This window comes from Anopheles coustani, chromosome X (genome assembly GCF_943734705.1).
Source record: "Anopheles coustani chromosome X, idAnoCousDA_361_x.2, whole genome shotgun sequence".
Taxonomy (NCBI): domain Eukaryota; kingdom Metazoa; phylum Arthropoda; class Insecta; order Diptera; family Culicidae; genus Anopheles; species Anopheles coustani.
Window position 1 is genome coordinate 830,282 of NC_071290.1, and position 20,360 is coordinate 850,641.

The following is a 20,360-nucleotide window of genomic DNA, read 5'->3' on the forward strand; positions in this document are numbered from 1 at the left end:
TCGGCAAGGGATTGATTTATTTTGTGGGGTTTTCACTGCAGCAAAAGAAGGACCATTTGTTCTTCACATTCCTTTTTCCTTTTTTTTATTTCGAGGCTAGTTGCGACCGATTTCAATTTGATTACTTGATTACCCTTAGTCCCTATACGCGCGTCGAGTTATTTTAATGGATGGTAGGTAATGTGTTTGTGTGTTTTTCTATCTGCTTGTAATTTATTCTCCTTTTCCGGTACCCATCTCTCTATCAAACTAAGGAATACAGAGGTGTTTATCCTCGTTCTCTAACGATATATTTTGAACAAGCACGTTTTTGTTTCTATTTTATTTTTCTGCGGCTCCCGCACGGTGCACTCACAATCTCGCGACTTGGTTAAGGTATAAAGGTGCTTCTTATATCTTATACAAAAAATAAACGGAATTTCTTGCAGCCAAATTGAAAGATTCTAGTTTAAAAATGTACGGCATAATAATACAGATAAAATAAAATCAACCTGGGAAAAAGTCGAACAAGGAAACAAGGATGCAAACCTTCAAAGCCACGAACGTTTGCAATTTAAAGAGGGTTTGGGTTTTGCGCAACGCAAATTTCGAAAACCATTCTCGTAAACAACACTCTCTCACCCTTAGTTAACATGTTTTGCTCGTTGCTTGCTCTTCTTTTAATATGTTATCTATTGCTTTTTTTTCTCTATGCGCCAGCGTTTCCTCGTTCCTGCGCAACCTCTTGCTTACTTTTCTTACTTTAATTAACGGTTAACTCTAGATGCAAACACGCTCCATTCGGAAACCACATGTTTTTTTCTTTTGATTGTTTTAAGAATATATTTATGTGTCTGGGGCCAACAACGGTCCCTCTTCTACAGATGTTGGCATCACTTACAACTATCCACCCCCTCTTGCAGCAGTATGCTGCTGCAAAAGTGCACCATCTTACAAAGTACAATCAAATATAGCTCTACCTCCAGGTATATATAGTAACAAAGCCAATAGTGTATTTTCCTGGACCATTTTACGCTCATCTGATTTTCTGATATTTGTTTCTATAGTAACTCTGCGTCTATCTCGTACCAAACGTCGAACGAAAGGGGTCGAATATGCGCTCGGGCATATACTTTCGCCGAAGTTGGGTTAAGAAAAGCCCCGCCTGCTACTTATTATTGCTGCTCGTTGTGTTATCAATATGTTTAAATGTTATTTCATCCCATTCTGGACGGGGTTTTCCTCCGGAATTCTCTGTATTCAGCCGTGTGTGGTACGTATAAAGTGTAAAGAGCGTTCATTTTAATCGGGTGTATTTTCGTCGATTGAATTCGATTGAATTTGCTGACAATGGCAAAGAGCGCGTTGACAAAACAGAAAAAAAGTGCCGTTCAAGATGCAAGCAAAGGAAAGCAAATACAGGACATGAAGCCATCGGCATTTTGTGCTTCTATGACCCAAGGATGTTCGGGCAACGAAAACGCAACGGGGTCGCAAGGATTGATTTTACTAGGGAAAAAAACAAAAAGAAAGAAGGAAAAAAACACCAAGCTTCGTAAAACGACAGTTCCATTTACATCCATGATAATTCATTCGTCTACGTAAAACGGGGCAATTATTATGTTTTATCATTGTCAAAAATACATGTGTGTATATATGTATATATATATATATAGTATAGATAAGAAAACTAACATTTGTGGTCATCATGATTGCTGAGACGAAAACGACGGTATCTGTCAGTTTTCTCGACGTTGTCCATTTTTTCGCTTTTTTTCAGTGTTTCTTTGCCTTTAGCGTGGGACCCCGCCGAGAAAACTGAGAGGTACCGTCGTTTTCGGTCCTTTCAATCATGATGACCTCAATTATGGACTGTAAACCACAGGATCGTACGAGGAAGAAAAAAATAGATAATAGCAAATAGAAATCAAAATAGAAACCAAAACTTCTAACCGCATAATACCCAAACAACACCCTCGCTTGGACTAATCGTCTGTAGCTGTATTTTAAACTGTATAATCCTCTTGCCTAACACATAAGTCCACCTTGCGTCCCCTAACCCTCTCCCTAATTTGTTATGTACTTCTACAGCGTTTTTTTATTATTTTGCTGATCTTCGATGATGCTACCTCTGCCTATTTCACCATCTAACTGTGTAGAGTGTAGCGTGGTGTATAATTTTTCTGATTACTCTATCATTTCAACATGTGTGTTATCAACTCGCTTGTTGTGTCAACCTCTTTTTTGTGTTTTGTGTGTGTGTGTTAGTGTGTGTGTATCTGTCTGTAGTTTGATTACTTCGTACAATACTAATCCTAGGTGAAAAAAAAACAAAGCCAGAACACGACGCGTTCTGCTACGCTCTATATACTGTGTATGTAGTAGTTTACATCGCTAACATCATCGCCCATCGGCGCCACTGCAATGTAGTCCTGCCAGCCAGCCAGCCAGCCAACCTAATCGAACACACGTCATATTACATCCTCCATAGCGTACACCTTATCCTTTGATTCGTTCAGCCATCGTCATCACCATCACGTTAACATTCACTTGGAGGGAGAGGCTTATTTTAAGTCCTGCAGGGAAAACGGTGCGGGACATGTTCCCCCAGCCCGTTCAAACGAGGACATCGACGACGACGATGATGAAGATCGCTGCTTGTGAGTGTAAGTTGTTCCTGTCGTGATTCGGTTTCCTTGCGAATGGTTGTTGCTTGTTGTTCTGAGACGACCCAACTACATCGTATCGGGTCTGGCTGTGGTCTTGGCTGGCTGCTGGCCTGCTGCGTTCGTGGCGAAAGCCGCTTACATATTCTCGAACTGGTCGACGCGGCGCTTGGTATTGCCTTTGCGGATCTCGCGCAGCGTCTTGTACTTGTCCCGACCCTGGCGCACGTTCTCGCGATGGATCTTGTCGTTCGCCGTCTCCATCGTGTCGTCGCGTGAAAGGGCGAGATCTTGCTTGAGGGCCTGCCAACAAAAAAGGAGAAGCAAACGTTAGAGGGTTTCCTTGCAGGCGATGATTATGGTGATGGTGGTGGTACACGTTACCTTGAGCTGGTCCTGCAGGCGCTCGTTGCGCTCGGCGAGCGTGCGTCTCTCCTCGACCGGATCCTTGATATGCTCGTCCGTGTCGAAATCTTTGGAGAAATCCTGCGTACCGTTCTCGCCGTTGATCAGCTCCTCCTCGTTCTCCTCCTCTTCCTCCTCCACGTGATGATGCTTCGGGGTGGTGGTGGCGGCCTGGAGTGCAGCAGCCGCTTCGTTCTGTTATTGTGTGTGCGTTTTTTGTTGTTTGACAAATGAAAAACAAAGGGATGAGTAAACTGCCACTAAATCCAGTGCACTCACAAATTTTGTTTATCGTGCACGCCGTGCGAAACCAAAAATGTAAATTCAACTGAAGAAGAGTTAATTGAAAAGCGTGTTCTGGCAGGTAAGTAGTAACTACATACGATCTACGTGAGTTATTTGTTTGGTTTTCAATGCATAAGAATTTTGATGGGGAAAACATGATTTCGAAAAGAAACATACTTTTGTCTAATTGGGTAATTATTGGAAAGGCCGAAGCATAGCTGAATTTGGAGGTCTAAACATCTAACGTATGCATTTGAATATTTACAATTTATACGATATCCTATGTTATGGATGCACTGCTTATCAACAATTTGAGGATGAAAGATCTAGTGCTCACCATACTGGAAAAAGTTGACCAACAGAGGGTGTACAAACATTGAAATTGTACTCCTCATTTAAGGCATTATATATATATATGCTTTTTTTTTACACAAAGCAACACAGTTTAATCATCTCTCCTCCTTTTCCTCTCATGTGTTATTGACTTTTAGAATGTCTTTTAAAAGCGCAAATCCAACTGCTACTCGGTCGAGTCTGTTCCAACAAACCTGTTACACCCTGGTAAATTCGCTCTGTTCATCTTCGAATGTATAAATCCCTTTCCCCCAGTGGTTCCACCCAGACCAATTCAATAGAAAAGCATTCCGCAAATGCAAACACTCTGAAAAACAGATTAGTAACACCCAACATTTGTTTAGCATCGGCGCCAACTGGAAATGATATACGATTATTTAAGTCAACGCACTTCTGTTACACTGGAAAACATCTCACTTCAAGTACGAAAGTGAAAAAGCCCCCGGCGGAGGGGGAGGGGATCAAGCAGAAACATTTATAGTAAAAGTATTCCGCAAATACAAGAACTCTGGAAAATAAATTAGTAACAATCGATATGTTTAGCATCGGTACGAATGGAAATTAGATAACTAACAATGAACCAATGTTCCCTCAAATGGTTCGGGCGAATATCACCAAATTTTTTTGAAAAAAATGAATAGTTATAGGGCAAAGTTTCTATACCGATTTTTGTAAAAACGAAACCATAAAAAACAGAAAGAAGTTTACATCAACAAACTAAAAGTAGTGGAAACTAAAAATGAATGAATGGAGGATTATGAAATTCTCAATTGATGTGTTGTGTTGACAAATTAGGAAGAAACATTTTTACATACACCAACGTTTAGATTTGCCAGTTTTAATAGCAAAGCAAACAAACCATTTAGGTAGTATTTTGAGTATATATGAGGTGCAATTAATCGTTCAGATGATACGACTTCGAATCGGAAGCTAGTAGTTCTTCCAATAAAACAAAGCGATAGAAAATAATTACACAACCCACGAATAAATGCCCCCACCCACCCATAGCATTCCCCTTCCGTTCAACTGCTGCCTCCAAAGCCTGCCAATCCTTTCTTTTACATTCACAAAACAATCCGGACGCGAGCCAACTCTTTCGGCTGGAGGTTTTTTTTCACTTTCAAGCATCCTTCTCTAAACCTTTCGGCTGCGTGTATGAATGAGTGTGTGTTGGTTATATTGGGGTTGCTAATCCTCCCCATTTCGATTCATCAGGAATGTTACGTGTACAAGTGGCAAAGTGGAGTGTTTCGCTGAGGGGATTTGATTGTGATTTGTATTCGGTGTTTACATGTGTGCGGTGGTTGTGCAGACGAATCGGGGCACGGGCGTGTGTAGAAGGATGGAGAGAAAAACAGGGCACACACTCAAACAGTTGCACGTTAGAGAGAATGTTGGAAAGATTATTCGCCCCCCGAGAGATGGGGGGTAGGGGTGCCGGATGGTGAAACGAAAGGTGAGTGGCAGGGTAAAGCGCGTGAACGAGCGCGGAAGAAGGGAAGGGGAAGCGATACATACACTGCTGCGCCCAACTACCTGTTTCCGTATCGCCTCCTCGACCTCCTCGTGCAGGCGCTTCGTCTCCGAGTCCTTGAGCGACACCTCCTCCTGGATCTTCTGCATCTCGAGCTGCTTGATGCGGATCTCCTCCTCGAGCTTGGCCCGCTCGGTCGCCTCCATGTTCTTCGTCTCTTCCAGGCGCTGCATCATTTCGTGCAGCTCGTTCTGGCGCTGCTCGAGCTCCTCCTTGGCCGCCTGCACCTGGTTGAGCTGCTCCTGCAGCCGGCGAATCGTGTCCTGCGCCTCGCTCAGGTTCGCCTGCTTGCGCTCCATCTCCTCCTGCATCGACCGCAGCCGGTCCTCGTACTCCTGCTGCTTCTTCTCGGCCCGCTCGCGCGCCGCCAACGCCAGCTGCAGCTTCTCGCGTTCCTGCTGCTTGGCGTTCTTCTCGTCGCGCGCCTGCGCCTTCATCTGCTGCACGTCGATCGTGTCTGGCTTGCGGCGGCGCATGTACAGCTCGTGGTTGCCCATGCACAGCGCCAGGATGCGCTTGTTGATGCGAACGCGCGGTGCGAAGAACACAAAGTCCGGCGCCTTCTTGTCGATGGGCTGCAAACAAGAGAACCAACATTCATTAATACAAGGCCGGGGAAGAGGTGTCGGAGGATGCACCCACCTTGATGATGAACTTGCGATCGTTGAACGAGATGTTGCGGATCTCCGACCATGGGAAGCCGATCTTCGGTGTCAGCCGGTCCTCCTTCTCGTAGATGTTCAGGCCGAGAGCGTCAACGCCGAGCCACAGCTCCGTGCCCTTCTTGTTGCGGATCTCGAAGTAGTTCACACCGTACATCTCCAGGTCCTGGGCGATCTTGAGGTACTCCATCATGGCGTCCTCGCGCAGCAGCCCGCGATGCTCCTGCCACCAGGTCGTGATCGAGTTCTCCCACTCGTCCTTGGACATTTTGTGCTGGTCGATGACACTACAGTACACACAGATGTGTATGTGCGTGTGTGTTAGAAGGATTACAGTGGAAGAGACAAAACAACAATCGCATCTTACCGTTGCGGTAGCAGCCGATCCTTAGCGAGGAAGCCGGGAATATGGGTGCCCTTGTTGTAGTCGCCATGGCGCGCCTGGACCGCGTACGACGCGAGCAGCACCGACGTTTCCGGCGGACAGTAGATCTCGTCTGAGAGGATGGCGTTCTTCACCTGCAGGTAGAACAAGCGCAGCGTGATGTCCTGGATCAGCTCCTCGGCCACGTCCTCTGGGTAGAATTTGGCACGAAACTTAAACAGCAGCGGATCGCCCTTCTGCACGTCCTGGCTCATGACCTGGGGCGGAACGAAGAAACATTGGTCAGTCAGAGAGGAACGAAAGGTGGCATTTTCTTCGCTTGTAACTCCAATGTTTTGGTTTACTTTTTCAGTGTATTAAAGCTAAAATTTAACCAGTGTACTTCATATGCATTGTAGCTCCCCACATTCGTTTTACCCATTTGGAGAACGGTGTCGATCCTGTCTGTGCTCGCGATGTGTGTGCAAACACACATGCCATACAGAGAGCACACCAACATTCAACGTGTCAACGGATTCAAACGACGATGATGAGGTGATGAGGAAAAACATGCAGCATGCGTAAAGTAAGAGTATTGTAAAAACAGAAAACAGAAAATTAGTGCCTAGTGAAAGAACGACTACCGATTTGGGGGGGCGAAGAATTTGTCCTTCAAGTAGCTGCCCCGCAGCTGGATGATGAGGTTTGTGGTCCGGTACAAAAAGATCTTATGGTGCTAATTTGTTCGCAAAATTAGCGTCTCCTCTCACGGACAGTTGGAGGACGGCGATTCGTTCCGCGATGACGACAAAAAAGAGTCCACTACGAATTATGATTGCTTGCGATGGCGGTTTCGGTTGTTTTTCTTAGCCTTTTCTATCTTCAGGAAGAGTTCCATCGTGACGAGCGTTATCCATCCAGGTTGATGTTTGACGATATCTGTCCGGAAATTCCACACACGGAGTGACTCAAGTGCACTCTCTTCCGTGTACGAACGGCATAGACGCTCGCGATGTTAGAAGTCTTGGAAGCGCGTGGACGCAACTACCAGAAGACTTCTCCATCAGTGGCACCCACTTGGAGCGGCGCTATCAGCAAGCTATCAACGAATGCGTAGGCTTGATCCGTGAATGAAATGTGCGAACCTTGGACCTGCAATCTGCCTCTCCGGTGGCTGGAGGTGAGGTAAACCTCAAATGACCCGTCGACGTCTCCGTCATCCATGCCGCCTTATCTTAGACGTCTCTTTTTTTCCTTCTTCTTCATTGGTACTATACTGAAGGGCAATGACCAGATACCAACTTAACGTGTTTCAATAGATTAGGAGTATCGCAAAAAGTTAGAGGCGTTAGGACTTCCTAACTAACCTCAACCGTCCATGATCAGACATAGTAATATCTGGAGACCTAAACCGTATCTGCCGAGAGCGGCACAGAGTACCTCCACAGTGCTCCGTCTTCGTAGATGGTTGGATCTATGATTGCTCTTTAATTACCGTTGTATCATTCGCCATTCCACCCCACCGTCCCGCAGTTCTCTCTCTCTCTCTTTGCCTATCTGCATGTACGGTGTATGATTTTTTATTTCTCTTCTGCCATTTAGTACATGTTCCCGCAAACTCTGTCCAGTCGCCGGTGATCGTGGTGGTGGTTTGCGTCATATCTCTCGAAGAAACGTTAAATAAGTAGGAAGGAAAGCACAAACCGGAATATAACTCAAGACTGCAGATAAATTGCTGCTACCACCCCGGTTGTTGTAGGGGGCTGGCTGGGAGATCCCCTAGCGGGTGGTAGGTGTTTCTTCTAACGCTTCATTACATTGCCGCACAGCCAGCCTATTTCCGGTCCGAACAGGTTTCGTTCCACTCCAACGTTACGCCCCTACTCCAACTTCGATTCCGGTGCATCCGGGCTCCGAATGCTGCAGGTGTCACCCGCTTCGTACATCGAGAATTTTGGCTAGATCTTGCCTACCGGTTTCCCTTTAACCGGTAGGTTGCAGCTATATTGGACTGATGACGTGGGATGTCTCCTCCTCGTGAGAACCTTTGATCTATGAGGTAATGCTGCTTCAACCTGACGTCTGGTGTTGGTGGGAAGGTTACTATTGGCCCAGGCCAGCTCCGATGGCGATCGTCCGTTACGACGATCCCTGGCCCGTGTCCGATGATGCGTTTCGCCACTGCACCGTAAGCTGGTGCTGCTTCAGTTGTAACCGGTAGGTGACGTAACCGGTCTCAAATGTTTATCTCCCTCGAACCAGGTTATTTTCTTCTGGCTTGCTAGCGCTCTCAGCACGAAAAGACGTATGAGCGCGCTTTACAGCAAACATTCGTTCCGCGACAGAAACCCCACGGGGTAGGAGGAGGAGCAGGAGGCGGTACTAACAGTCTTCGTAAACATCCGGTTTTTCAGCGCACTGGAACAGCTGCCAAGGGTCTGTCGACGTTTACCCCACACACATGTGACTTTCGGCGGGTCTGCTTTTAACGCCAAGTACGCGGTTTAGGAGTCACCGGCATCACACTGCCGAAACCGTTCCTGGCTTTCTACCCGCTTGGTGGTTCCTGTCCCTCCTAATGGCTCAAGTGAGAGGGAAACCCTTACCAGATCGTCCTCGTCGGAATCGGTATCCTCTTGGACGTTGGCCGAAGAAGAGCCCGCCGTTCGATGACTTCCCCCGTTCATGTTGCTGCTACCTCCGCCGCCGCCACCACCGCTCCCGTTGCTCCCGTGCAGACTAGTGCTCAGCAGCCGATGCTGGTGATGCTCAATGTTGCGCTTGATTATTTTGCTAATCTTTTTCATATGCTTACAGATGATGTTATCCGGCTGGGAGTGCATTCGATCATTTTACATAATTGTGGCGTGGATGTTTTAGTCATTGTCAATCCACATCCCGATCCAGCGGCAGCAAGAAAGCGGGGGGAAAAGAATGGTTCGTCAGACACTGCGACCACTGGACGAGCCCGAGCGAGTCCTTGGAGTAATATCTGGCGGTACGTTGTGCCTACGCAGGAGCAATTTTTATGTTTCGAGATGGGCGGAATTCTAGAAAAATGTGCTAAGTACATCTATTCCAGTGTTCTGGTATTCAATCTACAAAACACATGCATACACACACACACAAGCCTAAAATACAGAACACAGAAACCTTCCCTCACTATATTGCATGAACACCAAAAATCCTTGTTCCATAGATTGACCCGGATCATGGGGATAATCGCTTTTGCCTGAAAAAACTTGCAACCCAAAACGAAAACATTTGCGGATACGCGGCGGCGAACCGGACTGATTGGTTTAACGGTGGGCTCCAAAGCCAAAACCAGAAAAAAACAAGAACGCCTCTAAACCTGCCTGAATCGTGCACGGATTTTCCAGCTACAGAAGTACTAACCAACGAACGCCGAATAGAATAAAAACCATTCAAGTGCCGAAAGGCAGGTTTTCGTGTAAGTGGTTCCTTTCGCACGATAGTTAACTAATGGTGAAATTTTGGGGGGAAATTAGACTGACAAATTGGATTCTGTGGTGGTATAAATGATTCCCTTCTACGTTGTAACGAAATGCGATACAGGTCCCTAGAAAAGCTGATTTCGTTGTTTCCAGCTTTTCCTCTGCTCTGTTTACAGGAATCTCAAACCTTAGTTGCAGTTTAATTAGCTGGGAATATGCAAACCGTTTTAGGTTTTCTCCAATGGGTTTTCGTTTGTTGAGGCCGTTGGCTCTGGAAAATGGTACCGTACCTTACTTATGCTGCAATCATAAATCTAATCCCACCCCACAGCAGGACCTTTTATCTCAGCCAGGGGTCCCCTGGCAACCGGGGACGGGCCCGTCGATCCAAAGTATGGTAATTAGGTTGGTAAATAAAGTGCGCATACTGCCCCATCGCGCTCCTACACCATCTTCGCACCAGACAAGGGCGTGGCGACTGAAACTACCACTGCCATTTACTTCAAGTACCAAGTCCGCTACCGACTACTACATCATCATCGTCACCGCGACCGGTAGAGAGGTGTCAAGCCTCATATACAGTAGCCTCATCCGCAGCGTGTAATTTCCGGTTCTCAAGCGAATGGTGTGTGACGGTTGATAAGACCTGCGTCGCTCGCCGCATGATGTAACTAGCTGGTGAGAAGGGTTTGCAGCCTACGAGCCAACTGCCAGCTCAGACCGGCCGCAAACAGACATAAACTGGAATTGCCGTTTGCCTACTGCATCTCCAAAACGCTCGTCAGGATAAATCAAAACAAATAGCAAGCGGCAAGAAAAGAGGTCTGTGTGGAACCGATTGGACGTGCTTGTTGAGCCAATCTGGGCAAAATTTGTCACAGCCTCGAACAGTGGATGATCTCACCGACGTTGAGCGAGAGGGCACCGGTCAGTCAGGCTGAAGCACCTGTGCACACAACAATTGCAATTAATCACCGACGGGAAAACGCGAACGACATCGTCACTCCTGGGTTCTCCGCTCGCCAACCTCGTCTCGACATTCCCGGGACGGTTTGCTAATCATCTTCTCCTTTACCGGCAATAGGCTACTACTGATCCGGTGACTTTAAAGCAAACCGGAAGGATGATTTACGATCATCGCTGGCTACGGCGAGCCTAATTAAACGAACGTTTTCGATAACCGTTTGGCGGGGTGAACCGTTTTCATCTCCCTCGCGCTTCGTTCGATTGTTGTGCGCCGCAACTGACCCCACCAAGCCTACAGCCAAGGTTTACTTCAAAGGCTACTGCTATAAAAAGGTACATAAAAAGGGTATCTACCTAAAATAAAACGTTAATCGCAACTGATGGGGGAAAAAAATGCAAACGACACACAAACTACCCGGAGAGAGCGGGGTGGTGGTTGCGTTGGATGATGCGCCTACCTTTTTGTACAGCTTGATCCACGTGTTGTCACCTTTCGAGTCTGTGTACTGTAGCCCGAAGAACCAGACCTCCCGCAGGCCGATCGTCTTCACGACCTGGTCGAACAGCTGCTTGCCTGTGGTGCCTTGCTGGATGGCGAACTCCAGCTCGGCGTCCATCGTCGTGACGCGCACGTTCATCTGCAATGGAGAGTAGAAGACATTTCATTGAAGGATTAGACGATGCTTCATAAACGATGAATCTGTGAGGTTGATTGCAAATGCTAGACAGACTCGACTCAACTTTAACGATACCGAAAACCGAGTCACACATTCCATAATGTGCGACCAAGGTGCTGGAGGCGTATATTGCACGTGTTCAGTTTTCCAGGAATTTTAATGGACACCGTGTCTCTGGCGATTTGGAGGAGTTGTAAAACGGCAGGCACGAAGTATCGATAAATAAACCCTATAGTTTGCGCAACCATCATTAACTGGCGATGGAGAGGGCGGGGGGGGGCAACCCATTCGCCGATAAGAACCGAACAGAGCGGAGTTGGGATGGTGTTTTGTGGAGTTTTTATACTTCGAGGAAAAATAGGGTGCTTGTGACAGGCGTCAAATGGCATTTGACTGCAGTGTTCGATTACTATTTTTAGTTCACTTTTTATGGCTGACCGAATGGACGATCCAGCGAACACCTTCCCGGTCACGTGCGCATTTCTCTCCCTTCCCTTCCCACACGTTTGCCCTTCCCACACGTAGGATGAATCTTCGCAAAGAAGGTGCAAATTGCTCGACTCATAAAGCACACAAACACACAAACAAATGGCGGCTCTGGTGAGCTCAGGGTGCAAATATGTGGCTCCCAATCGACACACCGCAAGGATGCGGAAAAGCTATCGGAAGAAGTGTGAGGTAAGACGACACGTCATTTGCCGCCATTTCAGCTGTATGTTTCTTTGAATTGTACCTTTTTTTTTGCACCCTCCGCAACCCACCTGATGATATCATAGCTGATGCCTTTCATTGCGAAGCGAAGTCTTGCACCATTGCTTTTTAATTAGTCAGCCGCAGAAAGCAGAGGTCGGGAATCGATACTGGGCCGCGCAAAAGACACTATAATTTTTGTTCGTGCGTGCAATTTGCGTAATCAAATCGATCGATCCACGCTCCCAGTGCCAGAGCCGTTGATAATCCTGGCGATAATAAATAAAGTACACACACACACACACACACACACACATAGACATCCTTGTCATACATCTGCGAAATGTGTCGTATGAGGGAGAAATATAATTCACCAATTCGAATGGCTCCGTGTGGTTTATCGATTACTAATTCCGGGCACATTCGGCAAATCGTGTAGCCACGGCCTGCCCTTCCCTGCGCCCAAAGCCACCATCTGTCACGTGATCGTGGCGCCAAGTAAACCGCCAAGGCTAGTCCAGAGACAAATTCCTCCAGTATCCAAGTGTCACGTTTTTGCAGCGAATGGCGCTCAAGCGGACAAGGTGCTTTCACACTTCGCTTTGTTTCACGCACGTCCGATTCATTTGGCATTGCACTGATGCTGCAGAGTGGCTCGTATCAAGGCTGGTGCTAATGGATGATAAAATGCTGTCTACATTTGCATCTTCTTAATAGCATTAGCTCTTAGCGTCGTTCTGCTAAGAGTGTAGCAACCTTTCGAGGTGATTGGGAAAAGTCCTTTTGTAAGGATACATCTTACTCTTAAAATTACGATTGGAGTAGAGAAGAGGAAGTCATGGGGCGGCATTGGCAGCCAAAAATCCTTTTATTGTGTGGAGACTCTTCTGTAACTTATGCAAATTGGTTTAAGATTGCAAATTATCCTTCACATGGAACCACATTTACAAAGGGGCACATGTGTGGGTCGTTTTATGTTTCACCCATGCTCGATCGATCTTGGCGACCTCCCGCGTATGTGGGATCCAATCCATCCAACACACACACACACCGAGATACGGAGACTTTCCATTTCGATCTGGATAGTTGGAGCCCCGATGAGGACCAAAGACCGAAGCTGACCGAGATACGTGAGACCAACTTAAAGTAACATGTGTGCGATAGCGTTGTTCGTTTGTCGACGAAAGACGCTATTTGCAGTTGGAACACTGCAAAAGAAAGGGAAGAAGCTCAATTCGAAAAATGCATCCCAGGGCGTTTTTCCCCCTTTTTCCTTTTCTTCCGATGCCGATGCATTGCGTTTCGTTATGCAGCCACAATCTTGACAGGAGGTCCAAAGAAACGATACCCTGGAAGTGAGCACATTTTTAGCAAACATATTCATGCTGAGATGGAGTGGCCCGAAAGGTAGGAGCCTCTCACAGCTGCCATGTTTTTTTTTCCGCCTCGCATCAACCATTACTTCTTCACACGGTTACGATCCTTCATTGGAATTTACCAGCATGGGCCGAATTTGCAGGGCCGAGTTTTGACCCTATCCTGCCGTTGCATGTAAATGTGAATGCGGCTTTCCGTTTCGTTTTCCAACACAATTTTCGCGCGTTCTTTCGAAACCCACGCCTTCCTGGGTTTCAGCATCCTGCGATCCACCTTTACCGTACCGTGCCTCCTTCCTGCCGCCCTTTGGCTCCACGCGATGGTTCTTACCATTTTACTGCTGGCCACCATTTTGGAGGTAAGTCAACTTCGCTCTGCTTCAACGGCACGTCGTCACGGGGGAAATGCTGTTCACTATACTGCCGGACACGCGTGTACTTTCGGCAAACGATGGTCGACACTGTGACACTCGCTACTTAGCGCAAAGGGAGAAACCCACACACACACGCACTCGCAAACAGGAAGGGCTATATTGTATTACTTAAAACATAAAAAACGACGTTTTTAACATCCAACCCGGCTGATAAATAAAAGCTGATCGATGCGCAGCGCGTGTTGAGAGCTGTTGAGAGTGGACGATGTTCTTGATCGTCGAGCTGATTGGAGATTGATGCAGACGAACACACACTCGCACGCGCAGACTCGCTGATCGTACTCAAGCACACGCATACACGTACACACGCTCCGCAGCCGAGGGATCCTGGAGGATCGAAGGACTCGTGCTTCAGTTTTTATTCCTACCGGGATCGTCTTATTAGGAACGAATGTGAACTTTTATTCTTTAACAGTGGCACGCGAAATTCACAATCCCAACAGGACACCGGCAGGCTCTTGTCTCTTCTCGTCGTTGAGCCCTTCAGTTTAGACTAGCATCCAATTGTCCCAGAACAAAGGGCGCAATAGAGACAGAGACAGAGACAGTGAGAGAGAGAGAGGGCTGGATTGAGAAAATGGCATCGAGTTGCACACGGTTGCATTATGCCAAGGTGAGAAAAGGATCCTGTGAGCAGAGGTAAAGGAAAGAACACAGACACACGCAAAGGATCCGGTGGGCCGTTCGAGTCGCCAACAATAAGGCGAACCTAACCTAAAAGGGCATCGCATCGCTGCAAGGCCATCCGTTGCGCAACCCGCGACCGGGCGCCATTGTTGCAGGGAGCCATCTTTTACATCTCGCTGGAACCCGATCGTCGATCAGGCGAGCCACGGTGATTTGAAGGTACCGCTGTCACATGGGGCTCCCCGATCCCCCTACCGCTCCCTTGGAGCTCTACGCAGGAATGATGACAGTGATGATGATGCTTCGTTTAGCAGAACGGGCCAATATTCCATAGTTTGCGTGCGTGTGCCAAAAAAGGCTGCCGAAACGCCAGTGACACGCAGCTGGCCAGCGTTGACCCGCGGTTTTACAAAACAAAAAGAAGCGGATCCCGCGTCCCGTGACGCTATTCACCGTACGGCGGATCGATTGTGTGCCGGAATCGAATGTTGTGTGCTGGAATGGAATGTTCCAAACGTTCCACTGCGCTCGGTCAATCGAATCGAATCACAATTGCAGCCGGAATGTAAGGTGAGTTATTTCCAGGGTCAAATGTAACACAATGTGCCTCGCCGATTGCTCTCGTTCTCTTGCCCTCTATCTCTCTCACTCAATCTCTATGTTATCGCCCGTACAGGTTTCGGTTTGGTCCATATTGCTCTGAACGGCACGTTACACCGCGTATAAGGGATTAGCGGAAAAAGTTGTTCAAGCATTAGGGAAAGAAAACCCCCGGTGCAAATGTAAGCGACCGTATGGATTCGGGATTCGGTTTATGTTCTTCTCCCGTCCCGCAATGGCACTGCAAAGGTTTCCCTTTTCGTTCAGCACAAACCACACAGCAAGCACCAAGCACAAAACGGGTCGACGTTCTGGTCTGGAGCTTGAAACGCACGAACAGCTAGAGCTTACGCACCACACCACAGCACGCTTTCCAAACCACGAGACTGTTCCGCACGCTCCGAGGGTTAAAGAAGCACTGACGTGCGGATGTGGGATGCCGGCTCGCAGACCGCGCGAAAACCGGTATTAGCCCAGCGCCATTTGCCAGCAGGGGGATGAGTCGCGAGTCGACGGTTCTAAAAGTGCTCGCGGTTTGGTCCAACAACCACCACAACACGATGATGATGACGACGACGACGACGACGCCAACGACGATGACGGGTTTTCTTTTGCCGCGCTACTTGCAGATGTGCGATATATCACACGGACATGATCATACACACACACACACCCGGGTGCCCTCCCTAACCATCGACCGTATTTCAATCTCCCGTAGCGAAGGTTCTGAACGAACGAACCATCTATAAAACGAAATGCAGCATCAACCGTGGTGTCTCAACATCTCGCCCGGGCTCACTTTTCTTTTCCTTGCCGTCGTACACCTTTGCCACAGTCTTAGCCGCAGTTGCGTCTGCGTGTATGTGTGTGTTTTTTCTTTTCCTCCAAAAAAGGTCTATCTTCTTCGCCTATGATCTCATCGTCGGGCAAATTCCCCCCGGAGCGCTAAACTGCAGGGAAGGCAAGCAGACAGGCAGGCCCGCGTTGCTCGCAAACGTTCTTGCATCCTTGCCGGACGAAAAGAAAACGGCCGCGCAACAACAACCCCCGAGCCGTCCCGTTTCTTCTCGTGCAGAGGACGAAAAACTGCTACGCGACAGCAAGCAACGAGCTTCGGGTGGAAGTAAAGCCAAGAAATTCAAGGGCAACCGCCCGTTCGTTCGGGGTATGTGTTTTTCTTTTCAAAACGAAATGCTAAACCAAGACTAACGTTGAATCGATGCATTTTTGCAGTTTCCATCCACAGGTGGAAAGGCTAGCTGGGAGCTTCTTGCTGTGCTTCTTCGGCATCGCGTCTGCAAGAAGGAACATTGTTGCCGACCGGACTTATTTTATCGATCTTGGCTTTTTATGGCGGAATAGAAGAAGGGGGCGTTGTACTATAACAATAATTTTCTTAAAGAACTGTTTGGAACGAGATGAAAAATTAGATATCTTATGTGAACACATCAATTACATATACGTATCGACATCTTGTGGTATTCGTTCGGACTCCAACAGCTTTCTCCTAGTGCTCAAGACCCTCAAAAGAGCTTTTCTCTGTTTGAGCCAATGATCAACTAAAACGGACAACTTAGTGGAAAATGTCTTAATGGGCTACGACAATTCCGGTGGATCGAAACAAACGACAGTTGTTGAATAAGATAAGGCAAATACATCTACACACACACACACACACACTCACACATAGACAAACGTACAGATCACACGCTCGATGGTCACAATTTGCGCGTTTACGTCACCCAGCGGTTTCGGGTACCGTCTTTTTGGAGCGCCCGAAATTACGCCAGAGAAGCACGTCTTTTATCTTTTTATGCAAACATCTTTTTTTTTGTTTCTAAAGTCTGATGAAAAAAAAAAAACTCAAAGCTTGTTGGGACGACGGTTTTTCTTTGCTGGTTGTCGTATTTATGTAACCCATTTGCTTGCTGGTTGGTCCAAAGCAAAGCAAAGCCAGCGTTGTACCAGCATTTTACCGGGCTTGGAGAGGAGGTTTGAGTAGCTTAGGTTTTGGTGTTTTTTTTTTTGTTTTGTAGCTTTGAGGATGGCTTTTTGCATGCACTATTCTCATTCTAATTAAACTTCGTGGGTAAAAAGTAGGCAATCAAAAAAAGAAAACCATGCATTAACCACTGTGCAGCTATAACGTGTTGAAATTGGTTTGTACGGTCTGCATGCAACATCTTTCCGGTGTTGCTAAGGGACCTTCCGAAGAATAAATGTTGCTTTTTGGATGTTTGTCGGGATTTAGGAAGATGTCATATTAGTTTTCCTTTTGTGCTCCCGCCTTTCTGTCGATCATTCCCTGTTCCAACGAGCCGAACGGGAGGATCTCGAACGAACGGAACTGAATCAGCCTCCGGCCAGTCAGACCATCGTGGAAGTGATGCAAGAATGTGTGTTTTTCGGCGGATTTTGTGGCGTTTCTTTTTTTACTTTCGTTGAATGACACAGCCCAGTATGTGCCGCCGTTCGCGTAAACTACACTCCATTACGTCATTAAGACAACATGGGAGGGAAAAAAAATCAACTTGATCGCACACATGTATGCACAAAATAGAGAGGAAAAATGGTAAAAAAGCGGTAAGATAATAGTCTAATTTAACTCGCTACGATTTCGGGCTACTCGACGCACAGGGCCATATGGTGCGCAGGTTTTTATCATTCGACTTTGCAGCGACGGGGTTACATTTGCGCTTCTTTCCCTTACCTACCACCCACCCCATCCCACCGACATCATTTGCGGGTTGTTGGGCGGAACAACCCGCTCATCGTCGTCACATGTTGGCCGAAGCGTAGGGCATTATTTGCTAATGGATTAGTCACGGCCAGGGTCGTGCACGAAAAGTTTCGACAGCACCAGCACCACTGCTTCGGGCAAAAAAAAAAACACTGAACGGTGATGGCGATGATGATGATGATGGGAGGGAGTGTTTTTTAAGGGATAGTTACTAAAACCAGCAGCAACAATGTGCAACTCCCCGGTTGGTGTGGTGCGTGTTGTAAGTGCCAGTGCTTTTTAAAGTATCTCGTTGCCAACAACTGCAAACAACATCAACAACACCAACGGAAAAAAAGGGCCAAACTAAATAGTTAGTATCAGGCACGCACCGGAGTGAGCGGGGAGAGAAAAAAAAATGAAATGAAAAGCCTCCCGCCAGGCACAAAGAGTGGGATCATCACGGGAACGGGGGCGAAAATTCGTGCCAGTAGCTCCTCATTACATTCACGGTCGCACGCGGGGCGGGAAAACAGCTCGTCGATTTGTTCGGCTGCCGCGCAACTGCAACTTTTCATGATAATCAATGGGAACAGTTCTTTCTCAAAGAGAAAGAAAAGGTTAACAGAAAGCACACACACGAATCCAACGGTTGGATTATATTTTGTACTGTTTTTAACATACAATTCTTCCGCAAAAACCCATAAATGTTTGTACATCCCGTGTAGCATATAAACCATGTTTAGAAATGTTTTAACAAATACAGGGATTTGCTGGTTTTTTGTTTTGGCGAATCTTATTCCAACTGGTCTAAAATTACCGTTGCACTTTCAGCGGGCGAATGGCACAAATGCAGTGCGATCTCTTCAAATACGGCACATGTTCTTGCGTTGAAGCTACTACAAAGCGAACCCGAACGAAAATATTTCAGTTGCAGCAGCAGCTTGCAGCTCCAGCTGAACCAGCAACAACAGACCGGGAAACAGAAACACACACAAATATTGGGGCCGTCTTTCTTTGAAGGATGCAGGCAACAAAGGTGAGCACAGTGAGATCAAAAACTGAAAAATAAATAATGAATCAAAATAAAAACATACGCCAGCGGAGCAACGCAAGCCGAACCGAGGAGCAGCCAACTGAGTCACGCGGATAAATTTAAAAATGATACCCAGACGGGATGCTGCTGCTGACGCTTCTCCACAGCCGAGGTTAATTAGTCAACTCATAGCGTTTGTACAGCGCAATGCAAGGAGGACAACAACGGTAGCAACAGCAGCAGCAGCGAAAGGAAAACAAACGGAATTACAGCAAACAGTGAAACGTGCGGGAAAACAGAGAAATCGTTTTATCTGCACTTCGTGTTGCCGCAGTGCAAACACCATACATCCATATTGCTGTACGCCGACCAGTGGAGGATATTTTAATCAAAGCCACAGGACATGACATCATGCTTCGCCTTTGGGGGGGGTTGTGCGAGCGACGGAAGGGGGAGGCGCTGGTGTAAGAATCAAGAATTTGACATAAATCACAATCGGATCCACACAACAACTGCAGAAAGGCCGTGCATCCGGGCACGGTTCGACAACATCATCTACACCCGGCTTCAAAACCCGGTAATCTGCAAAACGTGTCTCCCGGCCGCCGGTGGAGAAAAAAGCAAAAAAAAAAAATGGGAAACGTCAGAAGACGAACTCCTTCCTTTCTCCTTATCGTCCCGGGTGTACGAGTGCGTGTCTGTGTGGATCCAACAAGTAGCCATCAGCATCGGAAGCACGATCATTTATTCTCGATCGATGGCTTCGAGAAGCGGATCCGGTCGCGTCGCAAAAAGGCAAAAGTTCTAAAAAATTATTCGAAACATCATTTTGTTGTTTTTTACTTTTTACTGCAGCTGGCTAACCTTCGTTATCTCTGATGCCTGAGCCAGTTGTTCCCGTTATTTGGGGGCGAGAGCAGCCTTGTGGATTTGTGACTCCTCACAGTTACTGAGCGCTACATAGTGTATGCCTTCATCTACTGGAAATGACTGAGTTCGCTTTCGGTACAAGGACAGCCTTATAGAGTATAGCAGATGCTAACACTTCTTCTGGTAAGTTTCTTTCTACTCCTATGGTTGTTATATTTCATATCTTGATTACTCCAACAGTCTGATCAAAATACACATTCATCCGTTTGCTTTTCTACGCTCCGATCTCCAGGTTCTAGATCATCATCATCATTGGGGACCATCTGTCATGACAACATTTAAACATTTCCAAACAATCACAGCGGTTTTGGTAACACGGCAAGGCATTAAATAAAACCCCTGCTGTGATTGGGGAGCGTTACAAAAAAATAAAATGGGAATGGGAAAGGGAACGAAGCCGAGGAAAAGAAAACGTTACTGAAATAAAATAAAGTGCCGGGACATGCAGCGGGGCCACAGCCACGGCCGGCGATAAGATAACGATGTTCGCGCGGCTCATACACAAGACACGCACTAATCATAAATGTGCGCCAATTGCAACGGGTCCGAGGGGGGGGCGACGAGGGGAAGGAGACGCAGTGTGGACAGATGAAAGGCGAGC

General features: G+C 47.1%; 1 protein-coding gene across 3 annotated transcripts in view; it reads right to left on the minus strand.

Moving 5' to 3' along the window:
* Positions 1–1,773: 1,773 nt before the first annotated feature.
* The window catches only part of LOC131269422 (moesin/ezrin/radixin homolog 1), a 28,791-nt gene continuing 10,204 nt past the window's right edge, over positions 1,774–20,360 (minus strand). Inside the window, exons 1-8 of one of the 3 annotated variants that reach the window (XM_058271773.1) lie at positions 15,430–15,492; positions 13,745–13,954; positions 11,129–11,308; positions 6,253–6,527; positions 5,866–6,172; positions 5,226–5,798; positions 3,030–3,245; positions 1,774–2,948 (exon numbers count right to left, since the gene is read on the minus strand). In XM_058271773.1, the coding sequence (XP_058127756.1) occupies positions 2,784–2,948; positions 3,030–3,245; positions 5,226–5,798; positions 5,866–6,172; positions 6,253–6,527; positions 11,129–11,308; positions 13,745–13,765 (1,737 nt within the window). In that variant the 5' untranslated portion in view covers positions 13,766–13,954; positions 15,430–15,492 and the 3' untranslated portion in view covers positions 1,774–2,783. Of the gene's footprint in view, positions 2,949–3,029; positions 3,246–5,225; positions 5,799–5,865; positions 6,173–6,252; positions 6,528–11,128; positions 11,309–13,744; positions 14,196–15,429; positions 15,493–20,360 lie in introns of those variants that run through there. The other 2 variants (XM_058271774.1, XM_058271775.1) reach the window with 2 other exon arrangements.